Genomic DNA, 17,438 nt, shown 5'->3' with positions numbered 1-17,438 from the left:
ATAGAAAATGGAGTTCAAGTTTCATCGAGTCTATAAAATCAAGACTGCTTACTACACATTGCTGACCAAAAGGATTTTGCATGAATATAACGCTTTCTTCCACGGAAGCGAGGTTGTGGTCGAAGTGACAATATTATCGTAAGTAATATTATATCGATCCCCGCTTCCAAGAATCAAATTGCTATGTTAGAAGCAATGCCATGTAAAATGCTAATGTCCATCGACAAAATGCATATTTTACTACCAGTGAAAAGTAATTTTGATTTTGTAAGTCGATGAAAACAAACTTAAATAGCATTTATCCTCAGACAGGGTGCCGCCATTTTTGAAAATCTTGAAGTCACGGGCTAAAGTCCGTTAGAATTATTGAAATTATGGTTTGTTTTCATCAACTTAGAAAATCAAAACTACTTTTTACTAGTAGTTAAATATGTTTTTGAATCATGACCAAAAGGATTTTGCATGACACAACCTGTAACATAACGACTTCTTCCACAGAGGCAAGGTGGGGGTCGAAGTGACGTTAATATTGCAAGTAATATTATATTGACCTCCACCTCGCTTCCAACAGTGAAATTGTTATAAGAAGGTCATGCAAAATCCAAATGTCCATCGACAAAATACATATTTTACTACCAGTGAAAAGTAATTTTGATTTTGTTAGTCGATGAAAACAAACTTAAATAGCATCCATCCTCAGACAGGGTGCCGCCATTTTTGAAAATCTTGAAGTCACGGGCTGAAGTCCGTTAGAATTATTGAAATTGTGGTTTGTTTTCATCAAGTTAGAAAATCCAACCTATTTTCTACTAGTAGTTAAATATGTTTTTGAATCATGACCAAAAGGAGTTTGCATGACACACCCTGTAACGTAGCATAAGCGAGGTCGGGGTGGAAATGAAAATACTGCGTGATAAATTTCTTCACTAACTAAATTTACATGGTTTGTAAACGTTCACTCACCAGTATGTAGACACTTGTCACTATACGTCTTTATATTTGGTCTCATAATCCTAATAACCTTATAATCATGTTTGTATGCATTTTGAAACTTAATACAAAGAAGCGATCTGCGAATGTATAGCAGGAATGTAATATCTAGACATTATATATTTTGCCTATATGAATCATAATTTTCAACAAATTAAAATTATAGCAGCAATGTCAGGCCATTACCTTGTTAGAGGAATGTATACATCAATATCCACAAAAACGAGTGAGATATAATTCATCTGCACATTTCCCAAGTGATGTGTCTTTTAACAGTCTAATATACGAAAAAGTGATGTATCCTTTCAGGTGTTTCACATTGCGGTATAGTTTCATTGGTTACCCAAGATAACTCACCTGGCGACTAATTGCATAATGTCAGGTATTCTTTTGAAGAAGTAATTTAGTTAGCCAATAATGAGCAATCAATCAATGTATTGACGGTTAATCCTTTGAAAGAAGGGTGTTGTTTTTGCACAGACACAGTCACGACAGAGTGTATTCAGTATAGATTAGTAAATGTACATACATAAACACTGCCTGTTGACAAATCCCCATTTAAATCCGCATAAAAGTAATTAATCAATTAATCAATCAGCGTGTTATCGGTTAATCCTTTAATCGATCCAAACACAAGAAATGGCAAATGGGGACCTTTGTCGGGTAATCTAAGTGGCGTTACCACTAATTATACCTGTTATAAATTCATTAACTGAGCATCAAGTGAATGATGACAAATAACGTGTAGGTTTATACCACCTAACACGGATTACAACCTTGCGACACCACGTTATTTTGACAGAATCGTCTATGAAAACAAGGGTATTAACTCGGAAACTAGGCAAAGCAGGAGACAAAACTAAACGATAGTAGATTGTGAGGACATATAGCTTTCATTTTTCAAAGCATCTGTCGCGATTTCAGGTTTGTACAAACCTGTAAACGAAATAGTTTACCCTCCTGAAATGTAGAAGAATTCTGCATAGACCCTCGTATCTATACCAACTATTACGTCACGGAGACGCGCATAGAGCGGAGCCACCATACCGCTCTGATTGGTTGAAATTTCGTTTGCGGCTGAGAATTGTACACTAGTACTGTTGTCAGAAAGGTCGATTTAAGGTAATTAAAGATCGAAATGAGCAGTTTTTAAGTGATTTATGCAACTGCACCCCCTAAAGTATATGTGATCTTTAAAGTACTGTCGGAAATAGAAATGTATGTCGAAATAATGAAATAAATGTACTGGCTACGGGTATAAGGGGTCATCTCAAAGATAGTTTATGCCTTCTCGTGTGTATTAAATATGTATCATTCACTGATTAGCATCTTGCATGTCTCTCTTTATGTTAAGTAATGTAGAAGAGCATGATACTCATAGAAAAAGCTTAAATCAGCCATCGTATGTAATGTCTCAATGTCTATTTGTATATTGCTATAACACGCCGTTAACCTCCCCATTTTAATTGCCCTAAAGGACAAACGTCCTGACACACCGTTTGAGACAACCTTTCCTACCTGGTTCTTTTAATAGTGACAGTGAGATTCCTTGGTAGCGACATCCTTAATAGTTCCAGTATTAAAGTTATTATTTTTACGTCAGCTATATTTTCTAATGAAACTAAGTTTAATTTTAAAATGGGCATTTTAAAAGTGTTCTTTGTAATACAATATCACTGCACATCAATTCGCACAATATCATGGTTTGTTCCAAATAAGTAGCATTGTACTTTAAAAATAACCGCATTGCTCATTACTGCTCTAATCGCTCTTCATAAAGTCATTTTTCTACATGTCCTATCTCCTTACCACTGAGATTGTAGTTAGGCCGAACAGTTGAACAGATATTTCACACGTTCATATATATCACATTATTAAATTGTAGATGTAAATGTGAAAAAGGTCTTCATTCTATTTCCCACAGTACTTTAATATTAAGTGTTGATTTTATTCATCAGTTCTTGAGACAACCTTGTGGATTTAATTCCTGCAGAGTGACAGACCAGCATGAAATCGATATAAACCATCAGTGAGAGGTCATGACCTGAGAGCCATCGGAAAGCATGTTGATGTACAAAAGAAAGTAGATATTATATCCCTTTCCCCGCAGTGCAGCAAGGCAGTAGTCAGGGGAATCTAATCAATACTGGTCAACCTTGTCTTTATTACCAAGTTTATCATACGAAAAAACGGCGGGGTTTTTTTTGTTTGTTTGTTTTGTTTCTGATTTGGGTTTGGGGGGCTTTTTTTGTTTGGTTGGGTTTTTTTTCATTGTCTGTTTGTTTTCCTTTTTTCAGTTTTTGAAGTTTTTTCTCCTGTTTCCGACACAACATGTTTAACCAAATTTCACTCCACCTAACGTTTAGGCCAGGCTCAGTGCTATTCCAGCAATGTCGGAAATTACGCCCAACCGTGTTTTCTCCGAGCTTCTTATTAACTGAACAATTTTTTTCAAATTGAGCGTTACATTTAGATCTGACATTAATTGGCAATTGCTATTGAACATTGAATTACAGTATAGCAAGCTCAAAGAACTGCGTTGACATATATAATCACAGCTATTGAACATTGAATTACGGTATAGCAAGCTCAAAGAACTGCGTTGACATATATAATCACAGCTATTGAACATTGAATTACGGTATAGCAAGCTCAAAGCACTGCGTTGACATATATAATCACAGCGATGGGCGGAGTTCTGCAAACTCGAAGCACAGCGCGTACGATACAATGTCACTGGAACTGTACCTTAACTATAATGTTCAGCAAATTACTGATTGTAACTAAACATTTAGTAATTTTCTTTGGTTCGTCCAGTCTAGATACATTCAGTTTGCACTATTAACCCTTCAGCCTTAAGTTACCAGCCTTAATGTCCAGCTATATTATGTGTGCATAGACGAAGGCGAGGCTGAATAAGACAGCCTTGTGACTAACATTATGAGCATCCATTTTCGCAGGTGTGATGTGATGACAACCCGGCTATGTTAATCGCCTCTTAAGTTGGTTGGTTGGGTTGTTGTTTAACCCCGCACTCAGCAGTATCCTAGCTATATGGTGGCGGATTGTAAATAATCGAATCTGGAACAGAAAATCCAGTGATCAACAGCATCGATCTACAAAAAATATTACGTGCCACCTAGTGAGTTCTAACAGAATCTTCAAACGGTTATTTCTCACATTAACACGGAGCGCGTTTGAAAGACACAACTTCTTTTATGAAGATATTTTGACAAAGTATACATGTATGCTGGACGCCGGTGAAGAATGACATAAAATGACCTTTTCATTCTTGCTGCTGTCAGACATAAGCACAAAATCCAGAATGCGAAAGTATTTTATTTTCCATTTTAACGACACTTGACACACTTGACAGCAGGCGGTCTATAATTCCTTTATACGTGATTAACACGTTGAATGATTTTATCATTTCCCCACTGAGTGTATAAATATTTATCATATGCTTATATATGGTCCGTGGCGAAATTAACGCGATATGATGGCGTTGGAAGCACGGAGAAGGGAACGCCTCTCACTTGGGCGTACGCGACTTGTAACAAAACAATCAATATTTGAATTACGTCCCCGGAAAATGTGACCATCGTCGTGAAGAGCTTATCTTATATAAATACAACTAGTGAATATTCGGGTTAGCACTGATCTTCAGTAATCCATGCTTCATGTAAGAGGCGACGAACGGGATCGGGTGGTCATACTTGGAGAATAGTGTGAACAACAATTTAAGTGAAAAACGAACATTACATTGGACAGTAATGTTTTTCAAAGGTTGCAAGAGCCTTCCTTTTCATAAAGAGTACATATCTAATGTGTTCAAGATACAAACAGAAGATATCCACAGTATTTACACGTGTTTTTCAAATTGCTAATATACTAATTGGTAAATCGAAAATATGTGCAAATATTATAGTTTACAAAGAGATAGCTGTGAAATAATATACCATGTATATTCATTGGTGAAATTTAAATTGTAAAGTAGGATAGTATCAATACATGTATAATTAATTTTAGCTGTTTTGTCCTGGAATCGAAAACTTTTCGCATCACTGACCCGTTCCTTGGGCAGAACGTGAGTTCACTGCAGCTGTGGCGATCACGGTAAAAATATAAAGTAGAAGAGGAAAATATCATCCAGAGCTTGTGATACTTTTTAACACTGGGATTGTGACATGCAGATGTTCGTTTACATTTATATTTATGTACATTGATTCCAAAGAATAGCCATGTCAGAATGCCTCTTTATCCTGGCAGTCGTCTATCACGGTGGTCAGGAAATAAGTTAAGAGTGAGTGAGTATGGCAATATTCCAACAATCAAGACAGGGGACACAGGTAATGGATTTCACAATATGTGCCCATGTGGGGAATCGAACCCGAGTCCTCGGAGTGACGAGCGGATGCTTTAACCATTTCACCAACTGAGAGGCGAAGTGAAGGTCGTTGATGTGGTCATCCAGATGATGGTCGTCAGTTTGGTCAATCAGAAGAGTACGCCGTGATGCCGTGGTTCCTCGTTGGTGGGAGCGGTTTGGGTAGTCTAGTGGTTAAGGCGTTCGATCGTCACGCCGAAGACCCGGGTTCGATTCCCCACTTGGGTACATAGTGTGAAGCCCATTTCTGTGACCCCCCGCCGTGGTATCGCTGTAATATTGCAAAAAGCGACGTAAAGCTAAACTCACTTACTCCTTGTGGGTGTCGAGATCAGGAAAGGAATTCCTGTAACGAAGAATACGATTCCATGATTTACTCCTAACAAAGGGAAATGAGAGGAGCTGAAAGAGAAGTCCAATTGCCAAGGGCCCAACTAAAACTGCCACTGTTACAGGCACGAGGTAAAACGTTGTAGGAGAAAATACAAAGATAGATTACAGAGTCAAAATATTCGTTCTTGTCAAAACTCATTTATCTACAGAAGATCTTTACCCGCTCAACGGCTCTTCGTGTGTGATGAACTTAGTCATTGTGTTACGGCTTAGAAATTACTGTGATAAAAGGCTTGTGAGTCCCCTTGTGAGTCTATATTGTCAGTTTTGACTGAACAAGGTTACAATGAATGACAGTACATATTTCTTATACGATACTTTTGGGTCACATATTGAGGCACGGTCTCAAATATGTAGTCACCAAAGCATTGATGTTACCAGTGGAAAACAGATGTACCGACTGATGATTGTTGACAGCTGTTGAAAGTTAAGTGTAGACGAGGCCGCTTGAAACGTGTTAGCAGACAGATGAGCGAAAATCCAAAGTAACCCCCCCCCCCCCCCTCCTGTGAATCTCAACAACCATCCCTTATACACTAAATGTCAAAAGAAATGTTGCCCTCCTATCTTTATGAATTACTTAACATCCATGACAGATATGTTAGAACGTATTACTTCACAAGAAAACTTAACAACACATTTTCATGCAAATTACATGGAGAGAAAAAAATCTCAAATGCATTCATAATTATGTGAAATGCATATTTTTCAGAAGAGTTAAACTGTCCATGGCGAAATAAACCAATAAGTCCAAAAGAAAGGACTCGTGAAAGGGTAAAATAGGCCTTCAACAGCCCATTTTTGCCATAAAAGGAGACTTTGCTTGTCGTAAGCAACGGGATCGGGTGGTCAGGCTCGCTGACTTGGTTGGCACATGTCATCGGTTCCCATTTGCTTAAATCGATGCTCATGTTGTTGATCACTGGACTGTCTGATCCAGACTCGATTATTTACAGACTGCCGCTATATAGCTGGAATATTGCTGAGTGCGGCGTAAAACTAAACTCACTCACCAAACAGAAACTTTGAAATAGGTGACAAAAATAAACCATTTAAATTCACCATTTTACAAAAACAAGAAACAAATGTTGCATAGTGTGTATAATTGTAAAACAATCATTCCTCTGGTTTCCGTCTTTTGAAACATTTCCTGCTGATTTTCATTAGGCAAGTAATACGTGTCTTTGATATTTTGAAGGTGTTTAGGAACATCTAAACTTACGTTAACATTTTTGCTTGCAAAGTAACACCTTTTTCCATTTCAACTGCAGACATAGACATATCAATCTCTATAACGTAGCAACATTCAAGCAGTATTTGCTACCATTTCACGTGCAGAATGATTCCATAGGGACTTGCATGATATGATACACACGTACGAGAAATATGCCACCATTAAGAGAGAATGGAGAGAGAATGAGACGTTGAGATGGTGCAGATGAGGTCGACATACAATGCTGTTGCCTACGCCATCTGTCACCGTATCACGGGTATTAGATTTATTCAGTGCTACGGAGACCCTAGGGTCACAATAGACAGAGCAAGTAGTGGGCGTCCACGCATCACAGCGCCAGTTGAAGATGGGTTCCTTCATCATTAAAACAGGAGCAAGCGTTTCTTTTGGTTCGGTGTATACTTGATAGTGTTCTGTGTTATCTAATAACAGCCATGCCACACTACGACCATCTAGATATTACCGGAATCTCTTCCCCTCATAGCCCATATTGTACCGGAAACAAAACGGGGAGTTAACTCTAACTTACACTTATAAGGTAAAAATACACAACCTATGTTCAAGATGCGAGTTCAAATCCATGCTCTGGATTTTGTACTTTTGCGACCCAAAAAAGTAGAAATTAATAAATATATCTTCATAGCAACTGACGACGCAGAACAGTATTATCTATGTCGTCATCATTCTATGACATTACAGTTTGTACCAGTGATGTACATTATTGAATAGAACATATGTCACCAAGCTTTTAGAACCTAAAGTTAATTCAAAAGTATGATTTTATAACCTTTCCAGTGTAGCTTTGTATGTACTTGTGCACTGAAGCATAAGACATTTACATCTTGCACAAATTCGCACTCATTATGACGTCGAAGCAGTGAAGTAGTCTAGAGGTTAAAGCATTCGCTCGTCACGCAGTTAGATTCCCCACACGGGTGCAATATGCGAAGCCCATTTCTGATATTCCACGTCTTGATATTGTTGGAATATTGCTAAAAGCGGCGTTAAACCATACTCACTCACTCACTATGACGTCACAGACTTTGTGCCTTACAGACAGTTTATATCTGTAGCAGACATGTCATTAATGAACTCAAGGACATTCTAGTTGTGATAACCATGAAGATCAGGTATAGAACCGATCTTCAATAACCTACGTTTGTCGTAAAAGGCGACTAACGGGATCGGGTAGTCAGGCTCGCTGACGTGGTTGACACATGTCATCGTAACCCAACTGCGCAGATCGATGCTCATGCTCTTGAATCCCGGATTGTCTGGTCCAGACTCGATTTATTTACAGACCTCTGCCGCATAGCAGGAATATTGCTGAGCGCGACCTAAAACAACAACCACCAACCAACCTAGAATGCCTCACTCACACACTCACTCCCAGTTATCCCCGAAGGGAACAGATCATATGGTTACCACTGACGTGTAAAACATTGCAACCCTTGCCGTGATGTCAAACATATGTTCAAATAGACATTTAACACGAGCCTTATTGTCCCCTGGAAACCTAGGCTGAACATTGCATACAAAAGAATTGGGAGGTCGAAAAATAGACTCTTCCAGTCATCATTGCTGTCATGTCTGAAGCCTTGTATATCAGTTGTCGTCCGTCAAACCATAATGGGTTAACTTTTCACACTGAATCTTTTTATGTGAAAAATAGATAGCGTCAAACTGACATGGCAAGCGGAAACGAACATACAGCCTAACGCACTGTTGCCGATGGCAGAAATCTTGACAGCAGGACGATGGCTAGTTGCTACAGATATCAGATTAGATTTGGCTAACAAAGCTGCCAGACAGAAATAGTATCATCACAACACAATAAATGCCTCAAACAGTCTTACTCTGTCTCAGTGTTACCACGAAACAAGTTGTAAGGCCTTTTTTAAGACAATTTCAGTGAGCAGTGCTCCTACCCCTCGCGATTATTAATCAGCAAAACAATCGTGCTGGGTAGCATGAACGTCATGAACCTTGATTCCATCTACGCCAGAATATGTTGACCATTTCAAGGAAGTCAAAAGTAAACCTGACTCATTCGAAAACAACCCGTGAGGATCCGGGTGGAATTGATCTCACAAACCAATGCTTGTCATAAGAGGCGACTAACGGGGATGGGGGGTCAGGCTTGCTGACTCCTGTCATCGTATCCCTATTTTGTAGATCAGTGTTCATGCTGTTGATCACTAGACTGCCAGCTCAAGACTCGCTTACCTAACGACCGCTGCAATATAACTGAAATATAGCAGAGTGTGGAGTTAAACAACAAACCAACCAATCATTCGAAAACATACGGATTTCCCGTGCTGCCGCCCTTGACATCAACGACCGACGTCCTACCGTAGCGTCCTTGTCGACTATCGACGGTCAACGTGTGAACGTCGGGCATGAAGTTTCACCAATGGAGTCAATTACCAATCCTCTGTTCAATCACACTACACCTTTATCCACGTAAAGCTCATCTTGAATTTGAAAGGAACTTTGACCATTGTTTAATCACACAGACTTTCTGATATGAATTGGTCGTGCACGGCCTTGTTTGACCAGCATGTGTTACCGGGATTATAATCTGCAAGTATATGATTCTGAGACTTTTACAGTTCGTGCCGCAATGCTCTGTCTTTTTACATCTTTCCAGTTGTACGTAGCCTTTCCTGACTGGATAGATGCTGCGTACAAAAGAAAAACCTGACGAAACATATTTAACTGAGCTTGAGCAATATCAGAAAAGCTGTCAGTTGTTTTTGCCGATGACACATCATTACATCATCATACCAACACATGTTTGCAACTTTGTTCCCAAATAACTTCACCCTAAAATTGAATTTTTATTATTATGTTAAGAGCACAACGTGGAATTTGTATCCATAACACCGCTGGACGAGGTATCGTGTCCCAGTGTTACGGGAATGGAAACAGGCGGTCGCTGTTCCAGTTGCTGTTTAGAGTTAATGTCCCATAAAGGTGACCTCCACGAAGATATTTAAAGCGTTTTCAGGTGCCTTGATAATTTTCGGCTTGAGATTTATGAGAGCACACAGAGCGAGGAGATGGTGAGCTAACTTGATGACAGTGGGACCGTGGACACTGTAGTTTTTGTACACTGGATGTCTTGGTTACCTAGATGAGCGAGAGTCAGCCTCCATAGCTTACAGGTCTTGGTCCCGTAGATGTGACAGTTAATACTATTGTCTGCCTCCATAGCAGTGTATGAAATAATTTTTCAGGATCACTAACCAACCGTGCCAAGTCTTATGTTAAAAGCCCGAATGAAAATTTACTAGCCAAACTAATAAATATACAAAACTCTCATTAGTAGTTGTTTATTATTTCTTTCATAAAGTTCAAAGTTAAACATCAACGTTACACATTGTCAGGATACGTCGGCCTTTTTGACTGGTGTTTATTTCTTAACACTTCTTATCACGACGCGTCTTAGAAACGGATAAGGATTTAACCTACGTAAGCACGGTGTTGTTTCAATAAGCTCAGAATTGACAGCTTGAAAACGAAACATAAAATACTAAGAGAATTAGGAAAGTTTAATGAAAAAAGGCCTCGAAGAGAATGTTTCACAGACTGAAAACTTGCGCTAGCAAACCGGACTGCTGTGATTCTATTTTTTACTATTTTTCTAGCCGGAGGGAGATTTACCTAGCATAGGGCCTCCAGGCTAGTGGTTATTTCGAACACTGTGACAGTTTGGACCACAGTCTGCATCCATATCCAATAGGTCTTCGTCACGTAGATATGACAGTGAAGACTACACTTTGTCTAATTAGCTTACATGTCTTCGTCACGTAGATGTGTCGGTGAAGACTACACTTTGTCTAATTATCCTACATATCTTCGTCACGTAGATGTGTCGATGAAGACAACAATTTGTCTAATTATCCTACATATCTTCGTCACGTAGACGTGTCGATGAAGACAACATGCTGTCTAATTATCCTACATGTCTTCGTCACTAAGAAGTGACAGTGAAGACAACAGTTAGTCTTTGTGTCGCAGGTGCAAAAATGACACCATGTGTCATCAACAACTGCTGCCAGTAATTAGCATCGCTTCATCCCAGCAGGTGTTTCAGCTGATAGGGATCTATCATAGTGTAAGTAATTCCATTTCGCCTCAACAGTTCTGCAGATCCGCTCGTGAGCACCACCAGGCCCATTAACGCACACTGTCACATATGGTCGTATGTCAGACCGTTCAGAACTGACCTCCAGCTACGTGTGCCGTATCAACTTTACATGATATGTGAGTTTTGGGAGTCGTATCATCTCTGTGGTGGGTTGTAATGGCAAATACAATGTCCTAGGTAGAGAAGCACAAAGCAATTTATTCGCGGGTTTTGCAGGCAAATAACGAGATTTTGCTCAGAATCTTTGGCTTAAATGATTACATCAACAAAACATTTTTCATTTTTGCCTCCACAAAATTGCTCTCACCAATATCTCACCAGAATCGACTTCATCAACATCTCACCCAAATCGATTTCAACAATATCTCACAAAAATCACCAAAGTAGCTTTCATTAAAATGTAACCAAAATCGGTTTCAGAATATCCCATTCAAATCGTTTTCACTGAAGTCTCACCATACTCGAATTCGTCATTATCTCCCGACGTCGCACTAAATATATTTTTATAACTCATGAACAATAATCACGATACGCAGGGGTATGGCATTTGTCGCGTTGCCGCGCTGTTGCCCTCTCGACGTACTTTCTGAGATTCCACACAGTAGCGACCAACCACAATAACGGTTTCTACTGTAAGTGCTGATCTTTGTTAAATGTGGAATTAATAGTAATTAGAACAAACGTGAGCTAATAGTTTTGTACTCATCAGAACAATAACACAATGTGAACCTATACTAGGCCTTCTCAATGCACATGCACATGCTTTACATGCTAACAAAGTGGATGGACAATACAGTGGAAGCTGTCTTATCCGGCACACATTGGGACTGAGGAAATAATCAGTTTTAGAGAATATGCCGGATTGCAGAGCTGATGATAAGTGTACAAGCCACGGGAGGGACTTGGGTTTTATGCCGGTGTTGACAACTTGCTGGATTAGTCAGATGCCGGTTTTGACAGCTTCTACTATACTACCGACAAGACATAAGGGAACTATTGAAATAATAGCGAATTTGAAACTGCTTTAAATATTCACTAAATCAATTTTAGGCGTCAAGTCCAATATCTCGTGTGTCCACCATGTTGGGCAACACATTCACGGCACCTTGATGGCATGCTGTTAATCAATTTCCGGATGGTTGCCCGTGGTATTGCCCGCCATTCCTCTTGGAGAGCTGCACCAAGCTGGGCCAGGTTGGCGGGTCCTGGGTCCCTGGCGTACACCCTTCGACCAAGAACGTCCCAGAGATGTTCAATTGGGGACAGGTCTGGAGACTTAGAGGGCCAGTCCAATGTCTGGATACCTTCTTGTCGGAGATAAGCGGAGACAATTCGGGCCCGATGTGGTCTGGCATTATCATCTTGGAATACAAAATTTCGGCCGATAACTCTAGCCAATGGAGCCACAACAGGACGCAATATTTGGTCAACGTATCGCTGACCAGTCATGGCTCCGTTAATGATGACCAAATCTGATCGTCTGTCATGTGTAATCCCACCCCACACCATGACACTACACCTCCACATCGATCATGGTCACCTGTCGTGGTGTCGTTGATTCTGGTCTACCACGCCCAGGTCTCGTTGCAACCCCACCCGTTTGACGGTACTTATCCCACAGGCGTGAAATTACACTTTTTGATTTACCCATCTGCCGGGCAACCCCACAATTCTCCATTTTGTTGATTCACCGAGACACTGCCTCGGAGGCATTTCTGTCAGTAAGTGTCAATCTCTATTGCATTAGTGATTGCGACTTCTCCAGTACATTTACAGGAGTTCTGTATGCACGTGTAGCACGTGCTGGGCATGCATTATGCGAAATTCCATTGTCATTGGATGTTGCGTTTGGGAGATACGCCACGAGAACGGACCCTGTCACAGTCAAAGTCATCTACATTCAATTTCTTGGTTCCCTTACTTTCTGTCGGTAGTAATACATATATACAATAAGGGATTTTGTAACTAGTCATAATGAAAATAGATGAGACTTGACCAGTCGTTTGTAAGAATTGAATTCCTTTGAAAAGTTTGCAGTTTGAAACGAGGCACAGAAAGTAGGTTCAGATTCAGACTTTTCGAATAAGTCCTTTTAAGTATTCCAGACCTTCGCCATTGAGGTATTTGTACAGGAAAACAGCTCAGGTTTTTCATGCCATGTGTTATGCGGGAGCGCTTAGAAGTCGTGAGGCTGAAATTCGGACATTTTGTAATTCTGAAAGGAGCTCCTCAGAAATACCGAAAAGAAGCTATTGCAATAATAAAGTCTTGATTATAAAAAGACCCCTAGAAAACCGTGTACTGCATCACGACTGATGGGATGACTTATTCTGCCAATGCCTCGCAGACAAAAGAAGCATATTCTGTAGAGTTGAGCATTTAAATGCCAAAAGTGCGAGAATGCGAGATCACAAGAAAGCGAGATTTTGGCCAAAGTTCGAGATCGCGAGAATGTCCCTTACTGTAGTCCATAGTACAATATACTATGGTGACCCTTATATCCACGACCGCCGCCGTATAGCTGGAATATTGCTGAGTGGGGCGTAACACTAAACTCACTCACTCTTTGCAATCATGACCTCTGTTCGTATCTAGACAAGTGTCATGTCTCCAACTGAGATAACGTCTATAATCCGAATATTGAAGATCTGGGTTAGAACTGATCTTCAGCAACCCATGATTGTCGTCAGAGGCGACTAACAGGATCGGATGGCCAGGTTTGCTCATTGCGTAGGTCGATGCTCATGCTTTTTATCTCTGGATTGTCTAGCCCGAGCTCGATTCTTTACAGACCGCCTGTAATATTGCTGAGTGCGGCTTTAAACACCAGGTAAACCAAACTATCGTCTATAATCTAAATACTGAATTACTGAACTGAACTGGTCTTCGGCAACCCATGTTTGTTGTAATAGAGGACTAACGGAACCAGGAGGACTTGGTTGACACATATAGTTTTATCCCAATTACATTGATCGATGCTCAAAATGTTGATCACTAGATTACTTAGTTCAATCACAGACCGCCTCTATATAGTTTGAATGATGTTTTGAGCGGCGTCAAACAAAACGCAAACTATAATCAAAGGTCGAAGTGACTATTCACTGTTTGCTGGATGTTTAAGTTCTTACTAGGCTTGACCGTCCAATCCACTTGGTCGCATCAATGATGAATTATTCCTTCCTGTGATCCTCACAACTAAAGAGTGAGTGAATGAGTGGGTGGGTGGGTGAGTGAGTGAGTGGCGTAAAGCCCAACTCTCCCTCACTTACTCACAATGTGTGGGGTGATTTCTATGTCCACTGAGATGGTATTGCTGTAAGTGGCTTAAACCAAACTCACCTTTTTAAGCCTCACTTAGCTATATTCCAGCAGTATCACGACGGGGGACAGAAATCACACATTGTAGCCATGTGAAGAATCGAACCGAGTTTTCGGTATGACGAGCGAACGTTTGAACCATCAGGCTGTCCCGCCCATTCATCGTGGCACTGCAAACGTCAACATGGGTTAAAAATGAACGGGAGAGCTTATTATTTAATATAACAAAAACGATATCACCTCTTAAAGTCATATTGACAAAACATGAATCACCATCACAGTAGATCGCGACACTGATCTCAACAATTTCTTTCACATTCGAATAATCAGTTCGAATCAACCGGGAAAAAATGTTGAGACTGTCGCCTGTTTTATCGGCTATTTTTTTATTATTATCTCAAACTCTATCCTCTGATCCGAGAAAAATAGGCCAGAGATAGGTCACTAACCTGAACCCTGCAACATCCCACACCATCATACAAAAACAGGTCATCTCATTAAATGATGTGTAGATCACGATATGCTTCATTTCACGTATATATACATTGGGTAGACAAGCTGAACAGAAATTATGAATTACATATGCCTCGACTTTTCACTTAGGCCACTAATGTAATGATTTACTGGTTCATAAACTGGCCATTATACTGTTGTGTGTCAGCTAGTATGAAGTTTTCAATCTCGATTGTAATTCTCATGAAATCCCGTCGGGAACATACCTGAGCATATGTACCATCAAACAGATGACTGAGTAAAAGGTTGATGACAACGCAAAAACTATTAGAGCAGGTAAAAAGGAGTGAAAGAAACGCCCATATGGTGTGTATTGTGGGGGGGGGGGATTAGTGGGGTATTTGACGTCATATCTCATATATCTGTTCACACCAGGTATTCTGTGTTAAAAGCTTTCCGTGATCTTTCTAGGCGCTTTAACCCAAGTAATCTTTAACCAATACTAGAGAGGGGGAGAGAGAAAGAGGGAGGATGGGAGAGAGAAGGGAAAGAAGTGGTGGGATAGAGAGAGGAAAACAGACAGGGGGAGAGAAAGAGAGGGAAAAGGAGATGTCAATGTCGACTGTGTAATATACAATTCTTAGGAAAAGGCCCGTCTACCTTCTCATACATAACCAAATCTAATTTTGTTCAATTTCATCATTAATTCATATCATTCAATTGTCTGAGAGAGAAAGACACAGAGTGTGTGTGTGTGTGTGTGTGTGTATGTGTGTGTGTGTGTGTGTGTGTGTGTGTGTGTGTGTGTGTGTGTGTGTGTGTGTATAAGTTGTAAGTGTGTGTGTAAGTGTGTATGTGTGTAGGGGGATGGGGGATGGGGGATAGAGAAGCGTTAAAACCATTCCCGCACAAATACTTCATCACACCAACTTATTACTAGATCATATCTAATAATGTTTGTAAATATCTAATTATACAACACACGTGCAAGTCCGGGGTAGAACAGGCCTTCAGCAACCCATGCTTGACATATAAGGTGACTCTGCTTGTCGCAAAAGGCGACTAACAGGATCGGGTGGTCAGGCTAGGTGACTTGGTTGACACATGTCATCGGTTCCCAATTGCACAGATGTCCATGCTGTTGATCACTGGATTGTCTGGTCCACACTCGATTATTTACAGACCGCCGCCATAAAGCTGGAATATTGCTGAGTGTGGCGTAAAACTAAGCTCACTCGCTCACTACAACAACGAAATCACCATCGCCACCACGGATCAGAAACTGGGTAATAACCCTGACATCAATATCCACCACGTCCCTCCACGTCCCACCACCCACACGTACTAGTGAATCGTCCCGAAAACGGCACTCGTGGTCGACGGCATTCCCGTCGGGGTGTGCCTCATTTGGTTAAAAGTTCTTTACCAGCCATGTACAGCAGGCCGGCCGCACCGATCAAAACCGCTCACAGGTTTTGACTGAGCCACGTGGCCGTTTTCGACAAGAAGCCCAGCATCCAGGACACGATACTGCCCAACATGACAAGCGGGGCGTCCGCGGCTTCTCGTCAAGGCTCCTACGAAATATTTTTTATCCAGCCCCTGAACTCAGTGCCACCAGCACCACCTCATGAGGTTGGTGGTGTTAGTGTTGCCCCTCTGCCTTAAACTGGTGATGCCTTGTTCCCGGAACAACGTTTTAATCCTGTAGACCAACTTGGTGTCCTCGTTTAGAACTCAGTCGATGGTGTCGCCATCTTCCACTTGTTCGAATTCTGTTTTTTGTTTGTTTGTTTGTGGTTTTTTTGGTGGGTAGGGTTTTTTTGGTTTTGCGGGGGGGGGGGGGGGGCGCTTAATTGTTTGTAGTTTCTATTATTTTTTTTGTTTCTTGGTGTTTCTTGTTGTTTTTTTTTGTATGTTTGTTTGTCTGTTTCGTTTTTGTTTTGTCCTTGTTTTTTTGGGTGTTTGTTTTGTTTTGGGGGTTTTTTTTACGCGAGCGATGTGCTCATCGATATGTTGTCCATGACAGATCCACGAATGGTTTGCAGGCTCTAGTCGTCGCAGTTGCCAAAAGGTAAAATCGAACGCTGGGAAGGGTTCATTATGGTAGGAGGCCAACAGATGTCGCTCGAGACGTCTTGGGCATGCTGAGGCACATCTTTCAAATCATCACGACCGGCTGCACTCGCCAAGGCATAAAGTTGGAAACTTGGAAACATAAGAGGAGCTACATTTTCTTCCTGCCCCAGGTCATCGTAATATTCGTTGACGGTCGTTCTTAGCAGGGCGTAGACCATGTTGCCTTACATGCACGAGGCGTCCGCGCGAACATCGTGAAGCAACTGGGCCTCATTGCCATATCATACCACCCAAACCACCTTTGGCCATGGTTATGGCCATTTATTGAACATACATTATATATTTTTAAAGGTCACATGCAACCAAAAAAATCAAACACAGTTAACTTATTCATGACGTGTAAAATGCAAAACAAACAAAATTTTAAGCGC

The 17,438-nt window shown here is 40.7% G+C and overlaps 1 protein-coding gene across 1 annotated transcript in view; it reads right to left on the bottom strand.

Moving 5' to 3' along the window:
- The window catches only part of LOC137260761 (uncharacterized), a 40,048-nt gene extending 22,823 nt beyond the window's left edge, over positions 1-17,225 (bottom strand). The window contains exon 1 of the mRNA XM_067798337.1: positions 17,048-17,225. Within this exon, the coding sequence (XP_067654438.1) occupies positions 17,048-17,225 (178 nt within the window). The remainder of the gene's footprint in view (positions 1-17,047) is intronic.
- Between the last annotated feature and the right edge of the window lie 213 nt (positions 17,226-17,438).

This window comes from Haliotis asinina, chromosome 14, assembly GCF_037392515.1.
Source record: "Haliotis asinina isolate JCU_RB_2024 chromosome 14, JCU_Hal_asi_v2, whole genome shotgun sequence".
Taxonomy (NCBI): Eukaryota; Metazoa; Mollusca; class Gastropoda; order Lepetellida; family Haliotidae; genus Haliotis; species Haliotis asinina.
Note: the sequence above shows the minus strand (reverse complement) of the source record. Positions and strands in the feature narration are given on the sequence as shown.